Genomic DNA, 22,945 nt, shown 5'->3' with positions numbered 1-22,945 from the left:
ACTGTACTGTTAGTCCTTCAATTCCTTTGTTAATATGGACTCTTTTGATCTAAATTGCTTTTGTTTTAAAGATGAGTACTGAATTGCATGGCCTCTAAAGGCACACGTAAAAGTGTCCCATACAATAAGGGGATCTGCTGTACCTATGTTATGTCTGAAAAAGTCAGTTATAAAGTCTTCTGTCCTAGTTCTAAACAATTTATCATCTAGTAGACTTTGATTAAATTTCCAATATCCTCGCCCACGTGGAAATTCTGTAAGAGAAATATATATGCCAATTATGTGATGATCGACCGCATTCTAATAAGAGAGAACTATTGTAAAGTGGACTGTGTCTGTAAGATGGGTATAAGATGTATAAATTGAAGGTAAAAGCAGAAGTGTTTATTAGTTTACTCCAATTGGGGGATCGGTGGTAGGGTGCGGGGAATAATAATAAAGGTATATTCTTTAAAAAAGTATGTATGTCTATATAGGTATGTGTATGTATATATGTGTATATGTATGCATGCGTGTATGGATATATATATTTACCCAAAAAAATATGGGGGATTGGAAATGATGCAGACAATTACATTGGAAGCAACATTCTTTCCGCAAGATTAAGCTGATCCAACCCCCCCCCCCAAAAATTAAAATTAAAATAAAATTTAAAAAAAGGTCATTTACCAACATTGCTGAAAATGGATGTATAGCTTTTTGGAATGAAACTTTAAATTGTAGGCCTGCAGTTAGTTATGGCTATCCAGCAGCATCTTCTGGAGGAATACGGATACTGTTCCTGAGTGGATCATCATGCACCACACCACAATATAATCCCTTGATTCATTTTAGTTGAGTGGATTTGTGATTCATTTAAGAACAAACCCGCCGTCTTAGTGTGCAGTGCAGTCAAGGTCCTTGAAAGAATTGACCTTGTATGTTCAGCTACTGTTTTTAGTTATAGAGGGGCTAATGGGTTGGCATGCAGAGGTTAGTCAGGGAAATATATTTTGAAGAGAAACACTATGAACAAATGAAAAGTGAGAGGGGAAGAGTTTATTTTAGAGAGATACAGACACACAAATAAAATGACCACTGTTGTTGCAATTCAATTCCACAATTACTCATTATGTCTATCTATATATACCCTCCCACAGGCAAGATATTTTCATAACATTTGTTCATGTTCTGCTTGATATTGTATTATTTCCTTTCATGCCATTGAAGTGGTCTAATTTCCAGATAAAGAAGTAGAGTGAGATGCTACTAGAGACACAGAGAGTGCTAGATTGTAACAAGGTCATTATAGTCAACAGTTCTCATTAATACCTATGTTTGTATGTGTATATATATACACACACACACACACACACACACACACACACACACACACACACACACACACACACACACACACACACAGCAGAAAACAGTTTCAAAAGAGGACAGGACCACATACATACACAATAACATACTGACAGAGAACACTTTAGACAAATCCACCTTAAGCTCTGGCACAGTGGCTGACTGGACTCAGGACTGGGGAAGGAGAGGAGAAAAGGTTTTACACACGGAGAGAGTTCTGAAGTGGCCTGTGATCTCTCATGAACATGGGGGAGGCTTCAACCCAACCTGAGGAAAAGGCTAAATGGAACATGTCACTATGTTCTCAGTCATACAGGGATATGTATATTCCCATAATTCTGGTAGGCGAAGTAATATCGGTGAACTTTTCTGTCTGTCTTTGTGTTGGGAACACCCTCCCTCCATCTTTCCAGCCAGCCTCTGAGTTTGAGCTTAGAAAAAGGTGTGAGGAAGATGACCACTTGACCAGCGATACGGCAGATACAGGCATACCAGACTCCATTGACAGGGTTAAGTGCATTTATTGCGGCGGGTTGTGTGTGAAATAATATACTGTTGGTACTGGTCCTCAGCCGTGTTATATGTATATCGGCTGCTGCGGCTGCTGCTACTACAACACAGGAACAAATCACACAACGATCCAACATCAAATTACTCTCAAGGGTCTTGATTTATTAACAGCTTGGACCAAGAAAACAAATACAACTTAAACAGCAACAAACGTGCAGACAGAAAATACATGCACACGGGGTTGACACAGACACACCTACACTCTCTAACACACACACACACACACACACACACACACACACACACACACACACACACACACACACACACACACACACACACACACACACACCCTTTCGTCTCTAAGAGAAGAACACCTAGGCAAAAACATACAGAAAGCGGGTGTTGTACAATGTGTTATATATAATACTAAAACGAACTTGGCCTATATATAGGCCAATTTTTCCGCCTCCCACATACACACAAGTACGTGCAGTAAAAGCAGCCTATGTGCCATGCTGCATTTGGAATGGGTAGGGCAGTGCCACTGCTGAGCATAGATATGTAGAGAAGCAGCAGCTGGGGTGGAGGGGTTCTACGCAGGTTGTGTTCTAGGTAAGGGAGATGGAAGTTCTAGGGTCTGGAACCCAGTCGGAACTGAAGCTGCTAAGCAAACCTGGACCACAGGCGAGCACAAGCGTACATAGAGATATATACACCACAAGACAAGCACCATACTGTACATAGATACATGGACATTGATCGTCACCTGGCCTGAGGTCAGAGGGTTCAATGTCTGCACTGGGGGGGGGGGGGGGGGGGGGGGGGGGGGGGGGGGGGGGAGGGAGGGGGGGGGGGGGGGGGGGGGGGGGGGGGGAGGGTGTGGGGGGGGGGGGGGTGGTGGGGGGGGGTGAAGACAAAGGAGAGATAGATAGCAGAGGGGCTTGGGGAGGATAGGGGAAGGATGAGCTAGGGGATGAACACTAGTCCCATTAGAGATCGCTCCTTTGACTGCTTATGATGGGGGGATATTTCTTGTTGGAGAAGGAGGGGGTCGCCTACTGGTGGAGAGGAAGGGAGGGTGTGAGAGCAGTAGTGTTTAGAGGCCAAAGGATGACAGAGAGGGAGAGAGAGTGAGAGGGAAGAATGAGAGGGGGAAGGAAGAGTGAGAGGGGAGAGAGAAGAGAGGGAAGAGTGAGAGAGGGAAGAGAAGCAGATAGTTTAAGACGGGTTAAAAACAGGCAATCACATTACTTTTTACTTCAATTTTTTTTTAAACATTCAGTTGTGTATATTACTTCGTTTTTTACATTTTATTTGTCATTTCTTAACGTCATCATCTCATCTCTGCTCAAGGCAGTAGCATCCAGCCAACCATTTAACGTCATCTCCGTGCTCCCCATTGAACGAGTCATCCTTTTTAGCAAGGCTAGTAGTAGCTAGCTGGCTGACAAAATCATTTTACTAGTTCGTCAATGTAGATAAGGCATACTTTCAAGGCTGCTTATTACCAACTACTAAAACTATCCATCGGGTAGAGCTACCTCACAAACTGTCTCTATCCCGCTCGTCGTTATGTTGTGTTGCGTCATTCCTCTCTCATGCGGAAAGAACAGGTGCATTGGATTAGGGTCATTGTAACTAATTACCACGTTTCTGCGCTGAACTAAGTTGAATATTTGCCTAACTTCCAAAATCAGCCCAGCGTCCCACATAGCTGTTGACTTAATTTCTCATGGAAGATTTGATTTCTATCTGGAGAAACGTCAGGTTGAGCTCAAAAACAAAAAAAATGGAATTCAAGTAATTTAACTGACGTCGGTCAATTCGTTGTTTAACAACCAGGAAAATTTAGCATTTTTGTTAATCACTCAGCACTAAGAGAGACACTTGAGCTTGTGGACTCTTCCTTGTTTCAGTAACCACAAACCACTGGAATGTGTTTGTGTGTTTTACTTGAATTAATAACCCTCCAAATATTCCGCTTAAGATAATGGAACGTCTATACATGATGTAGGGAACCGAGTCAGGTTAGCTATATGGTCAGGAAAAACTCAGGGTTACCCCTGGTTATGGAGACACTGAACACGTTGGTACCCATGTCCATATATATCAGACCTTTTAATCAAAAGGCCAAAGCAACTTAGTGAGTACACACATTTTTCGTATGTGATCCCTGTGGGAATTGAACCCACGATCTTAGCATGATCACGCTCTTACCAACTGAGCTTCACAGGAGCATATAGGCCTAAAGTAGGATGCCCTGGCCTCACCTGGGGATGCTGGGAGGGGCCCGGTTGGGGCGGCTGGGGACCTGGGGGCTGTCAGCACTGTTGTTGAAGGGCCCCAGGGGTCCTGGACGGTTAGGAGGGTGTGGAGCCCCTCGCCCTCCTCCGGGACTAGGGCGTTGGCCTGATGACATCCTCCTGGAACCAGTGGGGCTGGTTGGAGGAGACCTGGGGGGGAGGGGGCCATCAGTACCCTTTCATACATGACATATTCTTGACATCACATAGATAAGACTAAACTATTTTTGATTTCATTCAACAGTCTCCAAGTAAAAAATGTAAATTAAAAAGAATGACAGTCTTCAAACACGGTTCTCCTGCTCGCCAACCCAACATCTTCACCTGTAGACCAATAGTTGACTCCATTACATTACACTTAGATATCTAGGGAAGTCATTATCCATGGACTACCAGGATGCCTACCTGTTTCCCCCTCCACTGCGCCAGTCGTTCACGGGCGGGGGCATTGGGGTGGAGATGGTGGTGGTGGAGATGTCTCCTATGATGGCCAGGGCCTCCTTCAGGGACTGGTGGGTCCTGAGGACCTCGTCCCTCCTCTGGACCTGCTCCTGGGACTCATCCATCAGGGCACCCTGGTCCCCGGCCGAGTACAGCTGGGCCAGCAGCTCCGCGTTGATGAAGTCCTTCACCTGGTGGTGGGGGAGAGAGTTGATGGATGGACTCATTCAAATTATTTTATAAAAGCTCTTTTTACCATGGTTGTCACACAGCGTTATACAGTAACCAGGCCTGTTTGAGTTAGCTTGCCTGGCACAACGGAACCAATAGAATCATGTGAAAAGTTGCACAACAACCAGGCTCAAGCGAACGCTGAAAGTATTTGAAAAACGCCAACTACTATTTGAACCCATGCCCGATACCATTGGGTCAGCGTGGAGCAGAGGTCCCTTACATTACTGATCATGAGGTGCATGATGGTCTTGGGCATGAGGTCTCGGATGCACTTGTTGACGATGGCCATGTAGGAGTCGACCAGGTTGCGGATGGTTTCCACTTTCCGCTCCAGCTGAGGGTCCATGGAGAAGTTGTCCTGGGACGAGGACGATGAGCCGCCTCCCTCACTTTCCACCTATAGGAAGACAGCTTTAAGTTAACACGCCTGTATTTAGTGATACAGATCTTGTGGCTTGCATCTTTAGATGTAGAAAAGTCACGTGCATATCAAATGGCAAATAATAATTGTATTTGTAAAGCGCTTATCATTACACATGGAAATCACAAAGCTCTGTACGTCAGCAACAACCTTAAGGAAGGCTTTTAAAAAAGGGCTAAAAACTTTTAGCAAAAATGAGTCACTATAACAGTAGCATATATGCATGTCAGTCTCTCGTGGTTCAAAGTGGGAGAGAGATTGACGTCATCACTAATTGTTTTTGTAAGTGTTGACAAGCTGAATGTACCGAGGTGTCTGTATAAACTACTGGCACACAGCTCAGACACCCATGCATACCCCACAAGACATGCTACCAGAGGTCTCTTCACAATCCCCAAGTCCAGAACAGACTGTGGGAGGCGCACAGTACTACATACAGCCATGACTACATGTAACTCTATTCCACATCAGGTAACTGATGCAAGCAGTAGAATCAGATTATATATATATTTTTTTTAAACAGGCAAAAATACACCTTATGGAACAGCGGAGACTATAGAGACACACAAAAAAGGTACAGACACGCATGGTTGTTGTACGGTGGTATTATAAAGTTTGTATTGTACATTTTGTATTGTATGTATGTAGTAGTGAAATAATGTTATATGATGTACTGTTTAATATTTTCTATTGTACACTTTGTATTGTAAGTATGTAGCGGTGAAATAATGTTATATGATGTACTGTTCATGGGGAACAGTATGGGGACCCTTAATAAATACAAATATCAAATAGCATATCAACAAGGTGTAGCCTACATCTATTGTGACTCACTACATCTTCACAGTTACATCAAACTTCACTGAGAAAGAGAGGATGGAGAAAGGGAAAATAAAGTGATATGATGGGAAAATAAAGTGATATGATGGCTCACTTGGGAAGTGATAGGATGGATGACATAACAGAAGTGCAACATGGGAAGTGAGTGAAGGGTAGTCATGGGTAATAGGGAACAGGATAAACAGGGCAGATGAGGTGGACAATAAGTTGCAGTGAAACCACAGTAAGTGGTCACAGTGGTGGGCACCAGGGTTGGGGGCAATTTCATTTCAATTCAGCCAATTCGGTTTACTTCCTGAACTGAAATGGAATTGACCCCAACCTTGGTGACCAGTGCAGCTGTCACTCACATTAGAAGACCTTTCGGGGTAGACTCCAGCGCGCAAGAGAGAAGCCCTCCAACTGTCCACCTCGTCCTGAGTGTCACAGGCCAGCTCCAGGAAACGATTGTCCTTGTACACATTCCTGTCAGACCACAACACAGGGGAGGGGAAGGGGAAGTTAGTTACGCTTCCGGGTCATTTTAGGGGCACGTGGCAGGCTCATCCATTTAAATAAAAGGAAGAAAACGAGCCCACCAGACTATCTGGTTTCTGTCTCCTTCTAAAGTATGTATCGTTCTTATTAAAACTAGTGGTACTAAAGTAGGAATATTTTTAGTAGAAGTGGTGCTATAATAGTACAAGTAATGTTAAGATGTGTCTGTCTGGTTTCCGACCTTTGTTCTGTGTTGAAGATGGCAAAGGCATGCTTGCTGGACATGAACCCTTTCTCCACGTCGCGCACCTTCAAGTTGTCCAGAGGGAGCATGTATTTCTTTTCCTTCTCCTGAGATACAAACAGAAAGGGAGGCACCATATCAGCAGGTTTTACAATATAAACAAGCAACTGCAAAGAACCATGTTAGGGAAATGTTTACTTCGTTTCTGATTACTATCTGATCTCTGCGTGTCATATTATGTTTATTTCTCAGCTTGATTTTTAAAATCAACAGGTTGGCTTAGTCGGGCGATGATCCAGGGAGAAAGGGAGAGAAGGGGAATGTGGAAAGAAGAGTAGGGAGAAGGAGGAGAAGTTGGGGGAGCACAGGGGAGAGGGTGGGGGAGCACAGAGGTGGAGATGGAGTGGAGTGGGAGGAAGAATGAGAGTGGGAGGCAGAGCGGGGCAGGGAGGGGGAGACGACATGTGGAAGTCATTAGTGTGCGGGTCGTTCTCCACGGTACGTTTGAAAAGGGAGGGAGAGCTGGGGCTGGAGGAAACGTTCTGGCTACGATAAAGAGGAGAAATACAGATGTGGAAAAACACAGGGGACTCCGGGAATGCGCTGTGGTGTGCATTTGAATGCATGGACGTCGGATCAAGCAGAGGGCTGCTGGTCAGGATAACACTGAGCGTGACATGAGCATGACATGGTTTTAATCGTGAGCACAAAGAGTTGAGAGTAAAAAAAATTATTCTCCATCACACACACTCCATCAACCCTCACCATCTCAATTCTTCTCTCTCTCCATTATCCCTCCCCCTCTTATTTCTTCAATATTTCTACTTTCCTTTCCAGAGGCCCACTTCCTGCCTGATTTTCCGGGGAGTGAGGGAGAAAGAGAGCGAGAGATTAAATGACAGCCTGGCGTTAAGACTCGACATCTGGTACTGCTTAACAGCACAGAGAGATGGAGTGCAAGAGAAGGAGGGAAGAACTTCCAGAGTGGAGTTAAGAAAGAGAGGGAGACCTGAAGAAGAAACAAAACAAAGGATTTAGAAAAGTGGTACAACAGAAGTGCCCAGATCTCACCCCTGCAGAGCCATGGTAGGGTATTACTAGACAAAACAAGGGGAGTAGAAAATGAGAAATGAAAAATACACTTTGCAGACCTCTCTAGGTTGTATTCCCCAAGGGAGTGACCCTCCAACCCATATATGGCCACATGGGTCCCTCCCTCTTCCTCCATCTCTCCCTCTTTTTCCTTCCCTCTCTCTTTTTTGCAATATCCCCTCCCTGAGTGCTCAGCCAGTCTGTCCCGGTCGGTCGTCTGAGTGAATGTGCCACGTCAAGCCTGGATACTCTGCAATGCCGGCATGACCCAAACGGACAGTGAGGGGAGCGACACCCAGAAACACAACAGACAAACAACAGAGAGGGGGAGAAGAGGCGACACGGACGGGTGAAAAGAAAATAGGTTTTGAGGTTTGAGGGGGGGGATTCCTACTTCTTGATGCCAAAATGGAGGAAGGAAGGAAGACAAAGATCAGTAAACGTTACTGCCTACGGAATGGCAGAGAGTCAATGTCTTTGGGGCCTAAGACAGTCTGTCCGGCTCCGTCCTCCCAGTGTTCAGACTACCTGTTCATTGTCTTACTGGTGTACAGTAGTCTGCACATTGGTTAGACTGGGCAGGGAAGCACTTCTCTTCGGGGAAACACTGGCTTTCAAGGAGGTTTCATAGTGGGTTTGATTATCTACACTCCACCACTGACCATCTTCCACTGCCGTTTGCTCATCTCTTTGCTTTGTCTTCTACTCTGTGTCGGGTATCGGTTCCTATTTTGTACTTTTTGAATATTCTGACTGCATTTAAGACTTACTTTACGTCGTGGAATAAATGTATATCATTGGTTTCCAAAAAAAAAGAAGAGAAAAAAAAGACCTATATAAAGTTAAAAAGTCAGTCAGGTCTCAGACCAATGTGTTCTAACGTCCTTGAAACAGTCTGCTTACTAAATGTACGGTATAACAGCAATAGAAGTGTGTAGGCTCCTGGATCTTTACACAAAGAATCCAGCCCCGACTCTGATGCAGTAGATGGGAGAGGGAGGAGCAGCAGAGGCTCCTTAGACTCAAACAGTCATGCAAAGTGGTCAATCCATCCATCAAGTCCTGCTTCAAATACAAAACACATCCTTCCAGTATTTCATTGGCGTTAGGTTGGGAGGTAACAGTAACAATGTCGCCTAAAGATACAGTCAAAGTCAGAGCTAGAATATGATACTATTATCATTTAAGTCTGTGGTCAAACTATTGTGTGGCAGATGGTCTTCTGTCCAGTGTAGAAGCAGCTAAAATATTATTTCACTGATGATATAATAAACCAACTAGAGGAGAGGTCTAGTGGTTTGGTAGTTTGGTGGGGCTAGTGGATGATGGTGTTAAAAGGATGTATAAGGTTTATGTATGTAAGGTTATGTTACAGTAAATTACTGTATTGGGAGTTGTGTACTGTATAGGGAATAATATTTGATTGGGTAGGGATGCTACTGTAGGATTAACATGATTACTGTAATATTAGGGCGACTGTGGAATTGTATTGGTGATAGATGGTCTGGATAATGAAGGGCTACTGGGTTCAGAAACAGAGAGGGAGGAATACTGCCATTTAATAGGTTATTTCTCCTCGCTGAATCATTGGAGACTGATGTTTGGATTACAAATGTGTGATTTTCCTGCCAAGAATGTGTGCAGTTTCAGAGAAACTGCCAACTGCACCAAGAAAGAGAAGGGGTGGGGATGGTCAGAGAGAGAGAGAATAAATATACAGTAAGATGCTCAAGGCAATATGGAAAAATGCTTGGTTGAATGCAGTGGTGGGATTAGTTATACATTACATATTACAAAAGTAGTGTGTTACTTTACAATATTACTTTGTGTGGAAAGTAAAGCATTACTTTATCATGTACTTTCATGAAACAAATCTAAAAATCTCCCCGTTTGTTTGACTGTCAGAGGGAGCATGGCGAGCCGCGAGCTCACTACCAAAAATAGCTACTTACTAACTTGGGTTTTAGCTCTATTTTCTCCTTTCATCTGTGGCGCTGCTTTCCTGTTGCTAGTCTACAAGTGCTGCTTAATTAGCCATATATAAATGTAAGCCAAAACATCTGTACAGATTTCTAATCGTTTCATTCAAAATCTCTCTCGAGCAGCCAGTTCTGGTTATAGCCCGCACTTAAAAAGGGACCCATAGAGATGTACAGAGGGCACATTTACCACTAGATGTGAAAGCCCTCTATGGGCTTTGCTATCACAGAAGCGATCAATGGCAAAGATCAGAGGTGCGTACTCTATACATTTCTATGAACTGCAGCTGTTATGACATTTCTCCAAACAGCCTTTCTCCGCTCGCTCAAGAACTAAACGAGGAAACAAGTCGGGATTGGATCATGGAAACACGCGTCCGGTAGAGATATGATTCTGAAAGTCACGCACGCGTTGTTTGACAAAGTACCTAATATTACCCATCCGTTACTCATTAAAGTAATCAGATTACACAACGGGTTACTTTTGTAACACATTACCCCTAACACTGGTTGAATGTCAGAGATTCGTAAAACAACTGCTTTAAAGTCAACGCGACATGAGAATGTCTACGATCCATCGAGTTACCGTTTTGAATTACTCCTCATCAAATATTGTGTCATAAAGCCGATGTGTGTATTTGCATGTGTGTGAGCAGTGGTTTTCTTTGGGATGGTTCCAATTGTGCAAAAGAAAACCAAATGCCTTAACTCCCAGCAGAGTGAGACGAGAGGTGGAGAGACAGAAAGAAGAGGGGTGAAACAACAAAAAAACAGACAAAGAGATCGAGACAAAGAGAGAGAGCGATTTCTGTCCAGTGAATTTAGCTGTGTATCGACCACGTACTGTATATAGAGACGATTTAAACCATGTGGACTGCTTGTTACCCGTGTGATGTCATCTGCTGACCAGTGCACGGATTGGCTGACTCCGGGAGTTGCCGTGTGTCTGCCTGTCTACACTTGCTGTGCAGAACATCCTGGAACCTGTACAGCAGGCACAGACAGGCAGACAGACACCAGCCCGTCAAGCTATGAATGACACCACATCCAGCCAATCAACGAGCACCCTGCATCGCAAGGGGAAGAGCCACGTCACTGAAGAGCCAACGTGGAACCACCGTTGAGTTGTGATTTAGTGGGTAGTCAGAAGGTATGGTTTATATTATGTCCTCTACAAAGATATCGAACAAAATACTTATCACTTGGGAATTGGCCAGAGATTCAAAGCGCATATGTATATTTTACCATTTGTTGACCTGCCCACCCTTCTACCAGACATTAAACAGAAAGGAGGGCTGTATCAGGGGAAATGGCGTTCCAATCCACCATCACCTGAAGTCTAGCCATAAACTACATCAGACTTACTGTGACTGACTGTACTAACTCACCCTGAAGAGGGTGAACTAACTCACTCACCTCATCATCCTTGAACCAGGACAGACTCTCAGCGGTCAGGACAAACCAGTACTCCTTAGCCCCGCCTTTAATTATGCTGATGTTGTTGATGGTCAGCCAGCCCTTACGGATTACCTGTAGAGAGAGCAGGGGGCAGAGGTTAGAGGTCAGGGGATGAAAGATGGGGTCATAGTTGTGGTGGGTGGTGTGATTGCCAGGAAGTATGAGAGGTTTAAAAAATGTACTGAAGAGTTGTCATGTCCACACAGAAGCATCCTCTACTGTACCTCATCCTACTTCAATCATAGTCAGTCAAACCTGGCCAGCTAGTCTACTGCATGTACCCAAACCGATGTGCACAAAAGTGACGTATGAATAATAAAATGCAATGAGAAAGTGTGTTGTGTGAGAACTCCAAGTGAATTGATATTATCAGTGTATATCTTTGTGAATAAACCGCAGGTTGGCATTTATTGTCATGAATCTTGCCCTGGAAGCAGCTCTGTAGAGTGGTCACTAGCTGGCACAGCCACAAATCTGATTTTAAACCTAACCCTAACCACACTGCTAACCCTAAATTATGACCAAAAAGCGAAAAAAAGGTTTTATTAATTTTTACGATATAGCCAGCTGGCCCATCTAGCGGAAATCGCTCATTTCTGCCTCGAGGGCAAGATTCATGACAATAAACATCAACCTGCAAATAAACCAAACCATAATTTGTGACTGAGTTCAGTTCGGTGATAGTGCCCTGTTGTGGCTGCAGACTATGTTGAAAGTTACAAACAGAGGTCTGTGTCACAGTGTTAAGAGGTGACCATCGTGTTATTAGTGCTTCATAACATCCCCCAAACAAACAATATTAGCATTATAACACTATAGCATTAGAGCTACATCAGTGTTTGTGTTAGGTGTGTTAACTAGCCTGCACACACAAGCCAGTGGCAATCAAAGGATTGAGTGATTATTAAGTTAGGTGTCTCAGATGGCCTAGAACCACTAAGGGGGTTACCCAAAAAGCATATTTCTAAAGTCTTATTTTTGTTCAGTCCTGATACAAATCAAAGATTTTTTCAACACCATTTATAGTGGGAGGCTGACTGACAGGTAACCCCCTGTGGTCAGAGGGATGAGGGAGTGTCGTAACGTAAACTGTTGCTCTTACAATCAGGCCTGAGGCGGGAGGAGAGGAGGCCTGAAACAGGAAGGAAGTGGGCCGTTAAAACACCTAGGGCACCACGTCGGGATACAATCTCATGAATGGAACCTACCACACCGGGCTCAAATACATCATGGTAAATACTTTAATACTTAAGGTGTGCTTAATTTAGCTTGGAGCTTATGCTTTTGGGACTATTCTATTGGTCCCATTGTATAGCAAACTAAATCAATGCAGATCGAGCATTTTAAAGTACTTCGACATGTATTTGACTGACCCATAACCTGTGTAAAGTAGCTAACTAACAGCCATAGCAGTTGAGTGGGTTCAAGTTAGCACTTTACACTTGTACCCATACATGGGTTGAAAATGGCAGATTTGGGCACTGATAAGCGCATAAATTGGAACACAGTAACATGCTATAAATGATGCCAGAGCTCAAAGCTCAGCGCTGTATGGGTCTTGATCCAACACCAACGGAACCTGCCAACTCCCACTCCTAAGGACACATCCAACTTACTGATGTTGACTCTGTGGGGTTTTAGAAAGTAACTTGACATTGTTGGTATCTGCCTATCAGCTTTTCTGGAATGAAAACAAAGTAATGTTCCCTAGTTATTTAACTTTAACTGAGATTGTTCCTATGCCACTATAAGTAGCCCTTTACAATCGTACCTCTATACGGGTTGAAAATGGCAGGTTTGTGCACTGACAAGCGCATAAATTGGAATGCAGTGGGTGTACAGTAACGTGCTATACATGACGACGAAGCTCAGGCCTCACAGTGCTGTGTGGGTTTTGACCGAAATCCGTTCTGATCTTCAGCACCACAAGCGATAAGAAGTTGCCCCCATCCCTCCTGCTAATTGGGCAACTTTTGCAGACTCTTTGTTGTCTGAGTGAAGAAATGCTGTTAATGAAGACGACTATGTGTTTTGAAAGATGAGACGCCGTACGAGCAAGCCAAACACCGGCGAGTCCAAATGTGCACTTCACATTTTCATATCATAAAACTCAAGTCATACACAGTGTCAACGTKTATGACCACTAGGTCTGATGTACAAACACAACGTGACATGGCGTCATACCCTGGGTTGTTCGGGAACAGAATGTCTGTCTATTGTGAAGAAAATTCACTGCGGAACACGGACCTGAATGCACCCATGACTTTCTATGCACACCAAAATGACAATCTGTTTCTCTGAATTGCCCTGTGAATGCCTAACTAATATCATATTTTATAACTTAGCTAGTCATGTTGGCAATGGAACAAGCTTTCAAATGATGCACACCTGACCAAGATTGCCATGTATAATGGGCCTTTTTAGGATTGCGTAAACAACTACAGTAATTGTGTGATGGCAGGGATGCAGGGCTGTGTTCAAAACAAAACAAGTGTGCTTCCTTAACGGCACAGCTAGGAGAGCTGCAAAAAGCACATTCTAGTTAAAGAAGCTTCTTTGAGTCATAAAAGTGTATTGAAATGACTTAGGAACGGTGTCCACCTTCGAGACACCAGTTAGTTCTTTCACTCAAACCCTTGTCATTTTTCCCCAGTTACTGAATTTATCCAGAGTATTTTTACGTTTCGTTATCAACAAATGCGGCTAAATGTAAAATGCACATAAAATCAACAGTGTAATGTTTGGATTCAGTCTTGTGAACTATTGTGCCCTCAACTTTGGTCAAATCATTTCCCCAGAATCTCCAAACTGTTCCCTTTCATTCGCTACCATGCTTATGCTTTTCAAATGTATTTTGTAAGAATCATTTCGATTTATCCCTATTCATATAGGCCAATTCCCAGGAGTGTAAAGGGTTAAGCTTGAGAGTGGAAAAAGCTATAAACAGTCAACTCAGGGTGGCCACAAGAGGGAGCCACACTCTGGGCAGTAGAGTAAATACAGACAGCAGGCAAAGCCCAACCCTAACCCCAACGAGTGATACTCACCAACCAGGCCAGACGCCCAAAACAGGGCAGCTCAGATTCTCACTAAGGGTTTGGGATGAAATGCATGGGGGCACCTTGATGACATAGAAGGGGTTTAAACATAGTGACAAAAGGTAAATAAAACTTAAAAACATCAATTTGTTTTGCACACACACCCAACATAATAATAAAAGTGTCACCATCCAACTGAAAAAGACAAAGGCAAAAGGTCCCCCAAAATCAACATGAAATGTAAAAAAGCATGCAACAAAGGCAATAATGTATGTAGAATATACAGTAGTATACATACTGTGTGCTGTGTACAAATTAATGACATAAAGAAACCAGGAAGCATACGAGTCGCTGTCCCTATGGCCCTGTTTCCCCCTATATGGCCTGCAGCCCCACTGTTGGAGTGTGGGCACCCTTGGCCTTTTGTTCTGGAGCGCGTGGGTGCGTACGTGCGTGGGTGCGTGCGTGCAGTATTTCAGATCCTCCTCTATATCTCACCTGGCTGACCTGGCTTGCAGCGCTACTCTGCTTGTTACTCTGCTTGCTGCTCTGCTGTGCACTATGGAAGAGAGAAAGCAGAGAGACAGAAACAGACAGCGATAGGAAAGTAAGCACAGAGAGAAACAGACAAGGGACGGAGAGGTCTGTACGGTATTATCTGCAGGTATTCAGCATATATTTTCACGCCCCCCATCTCCACTTTGTAATAACATTAGCAGGCCAATAAAGGCAGGCCTGGTCAGTCATTTACTTAGCAAAGCCTATGAAGTCCTCATGGTTAGTGTTGATGTACGAGAGCTGGACATCGATCAGCAGCAACACCTGCAATTGGAAACAGAAAGATTTGGTCAAAAATACATGGAAGCTTCATTTACAGTGTAGTATTACTAGCCCCTGGGTCAATAAGTCCACTGTTTACATAACCATGTGTGCATTTGTACTGTGTGTATTGGTTCTTCTATCCTTGTGGGGACCTAAAATACCCAAAATGTCCCCACAAGGATAGTAAAACAAGGAAAATTCTCCCTCGTGGGGACATTTCCACGTCCTCATGAGGACAAAGGCTATTTTAAGCTTAGGGGTTAGATTTAGGGTTATAATTAGGGTAAGGGTTATGTTTAGGGTTAGATAAACTAGGATTTGAATGGAAATGAATTTTAGAAGAACATAACGTGTGTGTAGGTTGTTACCTGGTCCTTTGCCCTGCTCTCTCTGTCTCGGATGTGTGAGGTCACAATTCTCTCGGTTTCCTCACGCAGTCTGGGGAAGCAATCCAACTGAAAACACAGGCACACATCGCATCCTATCACGGTACATCGTAGGAAATGATATAATTTAAAAACGCACCACGTTTTTTCATTCTAAAAAGGATACCAGAATGAGGATTGATTGACTAAAATGGTTACCTTGTTGGTACACTGACGCACGGTGTTGATCAGCTCCTGAATGACCATGTCCACACACTTGATACACGGCTCCTTGATTTTCACTATCTGCTTCTTCACGATGGCCTCAAATGCCATGTCTGGAGTGAACAGGCCAGTCCTGCGGAGAGAGAGAGAGAGAGGGAGAAAGAGGAATAGAGAACAGTCAGGAAAGGAGGAAGAAGAGGATAGTTGAAGGTGGTAGGAGAGAGGTAAACAGTAAACACCCACCTGATACCGTGGATGTTCTTGATGGCGTAGCTGATCTCCCGCCGCATCTCCTTGTCATCACACTCCATCTGGCAGCGAGAGCGAGAAAGGGAGAGCGATTGAGAATGAGAGTGTTTTCTAGCCAAGCACCAAATGAAACAAGATGTGCATCAGTCAGCTAGCTAACCTTAACCAGCTCGAAGGGGAATCGCTCGTGGAAGATGCGGTTGATCTTGGCTCCACCAGAGAGCTCTACAGTATCCACCTGGTCCCCAGAGCCCTCGATACGCTTCTCAAAGTCCACTGAGAACTGCTGCACCATCCTAAACACACACAAAATGTCAGCTGATTTGCTGAATTGAGAAGAAATTGACCCCAACCCTGATTGTGAAACTTATTATTTTCTGAAGGACTCACTGCAGCAGTTGCTTGGTCTTCCGTCCCGGGTCATCAGGGCGGTATCCTCGGTACTCCTCGGCCTCCTTGTCCAGAGACAGCAGCTGGGTCTGCAGCTTGCTACGGAACGCCGGCAGTGTGTCACGGATGTGGTTGGTCAGTTGCTATGGCAACACAACACAAAATGTACCCTAAATATAACGTTGCTAAGCAAGCCTATTATACTGGCTTTGGGATGCATAGCAAGGATGTAATAACCTGTAGGAGAGACCCAGTTACTGTTAACTGGTCAGTCTACAGTCAGTCTGTTAGCCTACCTGGTTGAGGACTTTCTGCAGGCACGGGGTTCCCATCTTTTCGGCCATATGTCTGTAGGCCGGGTGAGTCAGGAAGAACTTCCTCTCAGCAGCCATAGCCATCTTGATGTCCTTCTTCCCATCAATGTCCTTCTGACTGCGGTTCACCACTCCAATATAACCTGGTAACACACAAATGGACAGGGTGAAACCACTCCAATGTAACCTGGTAACACACAAATGGACAGGGTGAAACCACTCCAATGTAACCTGGTAAACACACAACAAATGGACAGGGTGAAACACTCCAATGTAACCTGGCACACACACAAATGGACAGGGTGAAACCACTCCAATGTAACCTGGCAAACACACACAATGGACAGGGTGAAACCACTCCAATGTAACCTGGCAACAAACACAAATGGACAGGGTGAAACCACTCCAATGTAACCTGGTAACAAACACAAATGGACAGGGTGAAACCACTCCAATGTAACCTGGTAACACACAAATGGACAGGGTGAAACCACTCCAATGTAACCTGGTAAACACACAATGGACAGGGTGAAACCACTCCAATGTAACCGTAACACACAAATGGACAGGGTGAAACCACTCCAATGTAACCTGGCAACACAAAAAATGGACAGGGTGAAACCACTCCAATGTAACCTGGCAAACACACAAATGGACAGGTGTGAAACCACTCCAATGTAACCTGGCAACACAGACAAATGGACAGGGTGAAAACACTACCAATGTAACCTGGCAACACACACAAATGGACAGGGTGAAACCACTCCAATGTAACCTGGCAACACACACAAATGGACAGGGTGAAACCACTCCAATATGGTTGGAGTCAGGGGGAATGAGGGAAAAAACATGACTGGGATGGAACCAAAATGAAAAGTACTTGCGGGAGGATAGAACAGAAAAGCTGATACCAAGGATAACCAAATTAGATTGGTTGGACATAATAATGGATAAAGAAAGACAAAGAAAGAGAGATATTGGTAGAAAGAGAGAAAGAGTGACCAAGAGACGGATGTCCCACCTCTCCTCAGGGGCAGCAGCTTGTTCTCCAGGACCTCCCTGGCATCTGTTCCCTCATCCATCAGGTCCAGCTTGGTGATCACTCCTATGGTCCTCTGGCCTGGAGTTCAAAGGGTAAGGGACAATAGGCAGGGGCAGGCCAGTCACAACACAAAGGCTACGTTCCAGGCTGACGTGATTGCAGACGCCTGCGAGATCTCACAACGCCTGGGCAGGTGTTTCAAATATTAGGTAACCATATCATATGACAGAGCAATAATGATCAACGTCTTACCCTGCGGGTCGACGTCTTTGGCCAGTTTGAGGGCGTCTGAGTTGGCCAGGTCAGAGTTGGCCGGGGTGACAGCCAGGATGAGACAGCTCTCCCTGCAGATGAACTGCATGATCATGTCTCTAATCTGCTGCTCGATGTCCACTGGCTGGTCCCCCACTGGCACCTTGGTGATGCCTGGCAGGTCGATCAGGGTCAGGTTCAGCACTGCAGGCAGAGGAGAGAGGACACATGTCATAGTGAATATTACCTAACACACAGGAGGGTGAGGATAACAGCCCACAATGAACAATACACAATTGTTCAGCAGTGCAGGAGGTAGAGGACAGAGATGAGAGAGTAGTGAAGGGGTTGTGCATGTCTACCATGTGGGGAGTAGACGCGCAGGTTGATGGGGACGGGAGAGATGCCCTTATTGGCCCCAGTAATGCGGTCAGTCTCTGCCTCAATCTCCTGGCGAACCTCGTCGAAATCTGTGAACTTCTTCCCTTTGCAGTGTAAGAACTCTGCCCATTCTGTGAAGAAAACGCGCATAAATACAAAGATTAGATTCCAAATGTGTGTGTGGGTGTGGGTGTGGGTGTGGGTGTGTGTGTTACCTGCATTGGCGCTGATAAGCTGCAGGACAAGGGGCCTGCGGGTGACGATCCCAGAGCCTCGGGGCAGGAAGTCCCTGCAGACAGATAGCCAATCAGAGAGGAGGTGGGGTTGAATTTAACCTTGCCTTCCAGAAGCGAATGAGACAATAAGATGGTGTCTGGCTATGTGAGACTATGTTGACGGTGACAGAGATGGTGTTGCACTGTAGGAGACTGAGGCCTTGTGAACCTAGGGTGAACCACCAACAGCCACTGACTGCTATGGTGTACAATGACTCACACATACGGAACACACACAACCACATAATGTAGAATTAAAATCACAGCACACAACCAAATGGAGTCTCTTCTTACTAACAGAAGATATTATGAACGGGGAAAAAATGTTGATCTGAAAATGTCATCAGGCTCTTTGGTCCAAGAGTTTACCCTCAGAGCCCCCTGAGTACACCTCGATCCCCTTAATGCTGCTGATCAAATTAAATAGTCCTTAAAGTCATCAATTCTGACCTAAAGCACAAGAAGTCAACATGAACAGCTGCACAGTGGCAAGTAGCAGAGCACTCCGTTAACGAACGATGACTTCGGTACATACCAGTCTGCACCCAGGCGAGAGAGTGCATGTGTAGGTGTGTGTGTGTCTATTTTACCAGGCAGGTCAGTTAAGAACAAACTCTTATTAACAATGATGGCCTGGCAAGTGTGTGTTGACCTGATAGCCAGCAAGGTGAGACAAGGTCTCACCAACACCCCACATGCTTAACCACTCTTGTGTAAGGGGAAGCTGGTTTGATGAAGATGATGTGTGTTCCTGTGGGCCAAATACACCAGATATTGTTGTTGTTTGGGGGGAGAGATATGCTCATTTTGGAAGTGGGCTGCTCATTCGAAGGCAACATGGAGTCGAGAAGCTGCCAAGAAGCTGCTTAAGTACCAGCCCCTCGTTGCAGGCTTGGACAGCCTCGGGCGGAGGTGCTAGCTGGTGGCGCTGATATTCAGCAGTCTCAGTCACGCACACAGGCTTGCAGTGTGTGGCCTCCAGATTGCTGGCCTGACAAAAACTAGGTCAAAGCAACTGGCTAGGTACTGCTCTGTTTCAGCTGGCGTGGGCAGCCTAGCTGTTTGGAGAAGGAGGTGCTTCCTGTACCCTGGACTGCCATGCATACAGCGACCTTTGAACTGTTTGGATCCTTTTTTTGTCAATTTGATTGGTGGATTCAAATAAAGTATTTAAAGTGTGTGTGTGTCTACATGCATGTTTAGGCCCCTTGTCATCGAGTTGGCTAGATGAATGAACACATATTGATATTGAGACCTCTATCTATGGGCTAGCAGAAAATACGAGTCAGACACCTGCTGTCCATTCGGCAAGTCGTGTGGGTGGGGGAGCCAACCCTGGACAGCAGGACTATTACTCAGCTGGATCCCAGGTCTCAGGGGTGGCTGGCTGGACCTTGACTGATGCTGCTGCCAACAACCCTGCACTTCATCTATCTAGACCTGGGTCATATTCTCTAGGCACAAAACGGAAGAAAACAGACTGAAATAGAGAGGGACTGTGAACCTTGTTCAATAAGAAACTCTCCTTTTTGTTACCATTGCAAAATGTTTTGCTACATTGTGCACTAATTAATATGACCCTGGAGATTAGTAGGAAACCTTCTATACCTAACCTCAATTGCCAGTCTTTACCATTCACATATCTGTAAATATTTGAAGGTATATGCAATCTTTCTGAACCTATACCCTCCTGTCCATATCTAATGGTATCTGTTTTATGTACCAACCACATTGCCATAATGTACCACTTAATCCCACAGTGCAGACAATCTAATGGAAGCTTTTCTTTATGATTGACAGTAGAACGGATTTGATCATATTGTAATGAAACAGGCAGGGAGCAGGCCGAGGTCCGGCGCGTTATCGACTGTGCCGCAAAAGCATGCTCGAGCGACAGAGTAGATTTCCGCCCTTATAAACCCAGGGTCGTTACACTACTCCCTCCTTTCAAAGAGCGCGTCCTCGCGCTAGCTTGCGACTCTACGTCTTACAGGGACGCGCTGACCCGTCAAGCACACGCACTGTCGTGGGTGCAAGGTCCGATCCCACTTCTGACACCAACGTAATGAAACAGGCAGGGAGCAGGTCTCGAACCCTCGACCCCGAGGTCCGACGCGCTATCGACTGTGCCGCAAAAGCATGCTCGAGCGGCAGAGTAGATTTCCGCGCTTATAAACCCAGGGTCGTTACCCTATTAATGTAATAAGAGTGTTGCCTGGTGTTAACGTATATATCCACCAGTCCTTACAAGTCATTTCCTTACCTATTTTACTGGGGGGCATTTTACATTTCAATGAGTTTAAGCAAATGGTTCAAAACAAATGCTGAGATTTCAGGGACTGAAACAGGCTAAATGGGGCTGGCTGATTGGGCTGGAGTCTCGAGTGGGTTGCGGTAACCCAAATACCGGCTCCCTTGTCATAAAGCCGGCTATAAAATAGTAATGCGCGTTAAAAATAAGATGGAGACGTGCTCCTGGCTCAAAGAAGATCGGGACGCCACAGACGTTTCGAGAAACGAAACGTGACGGGGATGGACACGACATCCCCGACCCCATGCTTAACACGAGATAGTATTATGTATTGCCCTATAGTGATGAATTTGGCGTGTTGTGCTTGGATGCTGCTCCTTTACCTGCCAACGAAGTTCTCCAACACGGAGCTCTTGCCAGCGCTCTGTCCGCCGACTACCGCGATCTGTGGCAGGTCAAGATTGCAGCTCTGACCGATGCCGCTGAAAGCGTCCTGAAGCTTGTTGACCAACGGGATCAAGTCCTCCATTCCCCGGTTACCCATGGTGCTAGCGGGCGTGAGAGGCTCAAGCTGAGAGAGAAGGAAGTGGGCGGTTATATCTTTAATCCAGTGCTACCGTGCTTGTTGATGTTGTTGTCATCCAGACGCGCAGTGCCCCAAGCAAAGCAAGGGTTGATTCGACTGAGAGAGAGAGGGAAAGAGAGGCAGTCAGAGTAGGATTGCGCAGTTGCTTGCCACCAACACCGCGCACACACACCATTTTCTTCAAGGGCATTTGGGTAATGAAGTCCTTGATAAAACCCCGCTCTAAAAGCACATAATATAAAACCGTGCATGGAATTGTAGACAGTCTAATTCCATAGGTTTGGAATGACCTACCCACACCAAATGATTCGCGTTGCATCGAACATGATGTATTTTGCTTACAGGCAACACCTTTACAATAAATAAATCACAGCATTCATTCTATTCTTTATCTATAGCCATTTCTCATTTACCCTTTCTCAAGGATTCCTTGGCGTTTGAAGAACAGGCAGATCCAATCCAAAATCCGTATCCATACGCAATTATAGCCTACAAGCAACGCCACCTGCTGTAACTGAGCATCGGCTTAATGTGAATGTCATGTGGTATATAATTATGTTTAGGTAGCGTTGATATGCTCGGATGGACTTCAAAGCCTCATTCCGAGCGAACACAAATTCGCCTCTATAACGGATTAATCATATTTCTTTTACGCAACCGCGATAATTGCGATGCTCGCCGCGCCTGGTGATAAGATTGACATATGAGGTGCCCAATGACAGCAATGGAGTAGTGGTCGCGGCACACATACGCGGCGCGGTAGGCCTATAGGCAGAGCGCACACAGGTTAGGCAAAACAAACCCGCCCCCTGTTTACATCGTGCCAGTTTTGCCGTCGTGACTCACGGCTGCGAATCCCCTCACTGAGCATGATTGGTTGGATGCACTTCATCAATCCCCTGCAGTGAGACAAAAAATTACATTTCGAATATTTGAGGCTGAAGGACACTGACACATTCATGTCCAACAGCCCCCCTTTCCATCACGGCCTCTTCTATCGTGTGTGCATAGATCATGTTTTTTTGTTAGATGGCAAAGCATTGTGTTCCATAGCAGGTGGCCAGTATAGTGGTCACCACAGTCAGTTTGTAGGCTAGGTCTAGGCTACTGTAGGCCATAGGGATGTCTGGAGAAGGAAGTCATGCAGAGAGGACAAGGCCCAGCCTGCCTATTTTAACCTCACCAGGCCAACATCTGTGTTAGATAAAAGCCATTTTGTTTCTTCCATTCGTTATAACAATAGCTATACCCTACATTTGACATGCTCATTAAACATCAGCATTAGAATAGGTTGCTAAATGTGATTTGGCATTAGGCCTACCAATTGTCTTTACCTTGGTGGGTGCAGACATGCTACGGGATGACCGAAGCAAACCAAATTGTAGTTGTCACATGCTTTGTAAACA

General features: G+C 45.1%; 1 protein-coding gene and 1 long non-coding RNA gene across 6 annotated transcripts; both read right to left on the bottom strand.

The window, feature by feature from the left end:
• Positions 1-1,018: 1,018 nt before the first annotated feature.
• LOC139029274 (uncharacterized) lies at positions 1,019-2,715 on the bottom strand. Its single transcript, XR_011481577.1, has 2 exons — positions 2,178-2,715; positions 1,019-2,113 (listed from the first exon to the last, which is right to left on the bottom strand). It is a non-coding gene; the product is annotated as an uncharacterized lncRNA (long non-coding RNA).
• Positions 2,716-2,748: 33 nt separating this feature from the next.
• LOC111979374 (dynamin-3) lies at positions 2,749-22,223 on the bottom strand. Of its 5 annotated transcripts, XM_070448811.1 has the most exons (22): positions 21,953-22,223; positions 21,337-21,635; positions 18,643-18,716; positions 18,409-18,558; positions 18,047-18,250; positions 17,774-17,872; positions 16,735-16,895; positions 16,439-16,581; positions 16,209-16,344; positions 16,043-16,110; positions 15,794-15,932; positions 15,578-15,664; positions 15,139-15,209; positions 14,895-14,946; positions 13,121-13,153; positions 11,308-11,421; positions 6,818-6,927; positions 6,450-6,564; positions 5,059-5,235; positions 4,569-4,795; positions 4,131-4,313; positions 2,749-2,915 (listed from the first exon to the last, which is right to left on the bottom strand). In XM_070448811.1, the coding sequence occupies exons 2-22, from the start codon at positions 21,495-21,497 to the stop codon at positions 2,873-2,875; spliced, it is 2,547 nt and encodes an 848-aa protein (XP_070304912.1). In that variant the 5' UTR covers positions 21,498-21,635; positions 21,953-22,223; the 3' UTR covers positions 2,749-2,872. The 5 variants fall into 5 exon arrangements, with proteins under 5 accessions (XP_070304912.1, XP_070304907.1, XP_070304911.1 ...); XM_024009862.2 differs by lacking the exon at positions 13,121-13,153 and having other exon boundaries at positions 2,750-2,918; positions 14,886-14,946; positions 21,953-22,222; XM_070448806.1 differs by lacking the exon at positions 13,121-13,153 and having other exon boundaries at positions 2,749-2,918; positions 14,886-14,946; positions 18,409-18,716.
• Positions 22,224-22,945: the final 722 nt, after the last annotated feature.

Source organism: Salvelinus sp. IW2-2015, linkage group LG19, assembly GCF_002910315.2.
Source record: "Salvelinus sp. IW2-2015 linkage group LG19, ASM291031v2, whole genome shotgun sequence".
NCBI lineage: Eukaryota > Metazoa > Chordata > Actinopteri > Salmoniformes > Salmonidae > Salvelinus > Salvelinus sp. IW2-2015.
This window is presented reverse-complemented; position numbering and strand designations above follow the sequence as displayed.

Coding starts and splice junctions, on each gene's coding strand:
- LOC111979374 (XM_070448806.1), bottom strand. CDS start 21,497: ATGGGTAACCGGGGAATGGAGGACTTGATCCCGTTGGTCAACAAGCTT. Junction 18,251..18,408: donor GCGCGTCTACTCCCCACATG/GTAGACATGCAC, acceptor CTCTGCCTGCAG/TGCTGAACCTGACCCTGATC. Junction 15,933..16,042: donor AAGAACATCCACGGTATCAG/GTGGGTGTTTAC, acceptor CTCTCTCCGCAG/GACTGGCCTGTTCACTCCAG.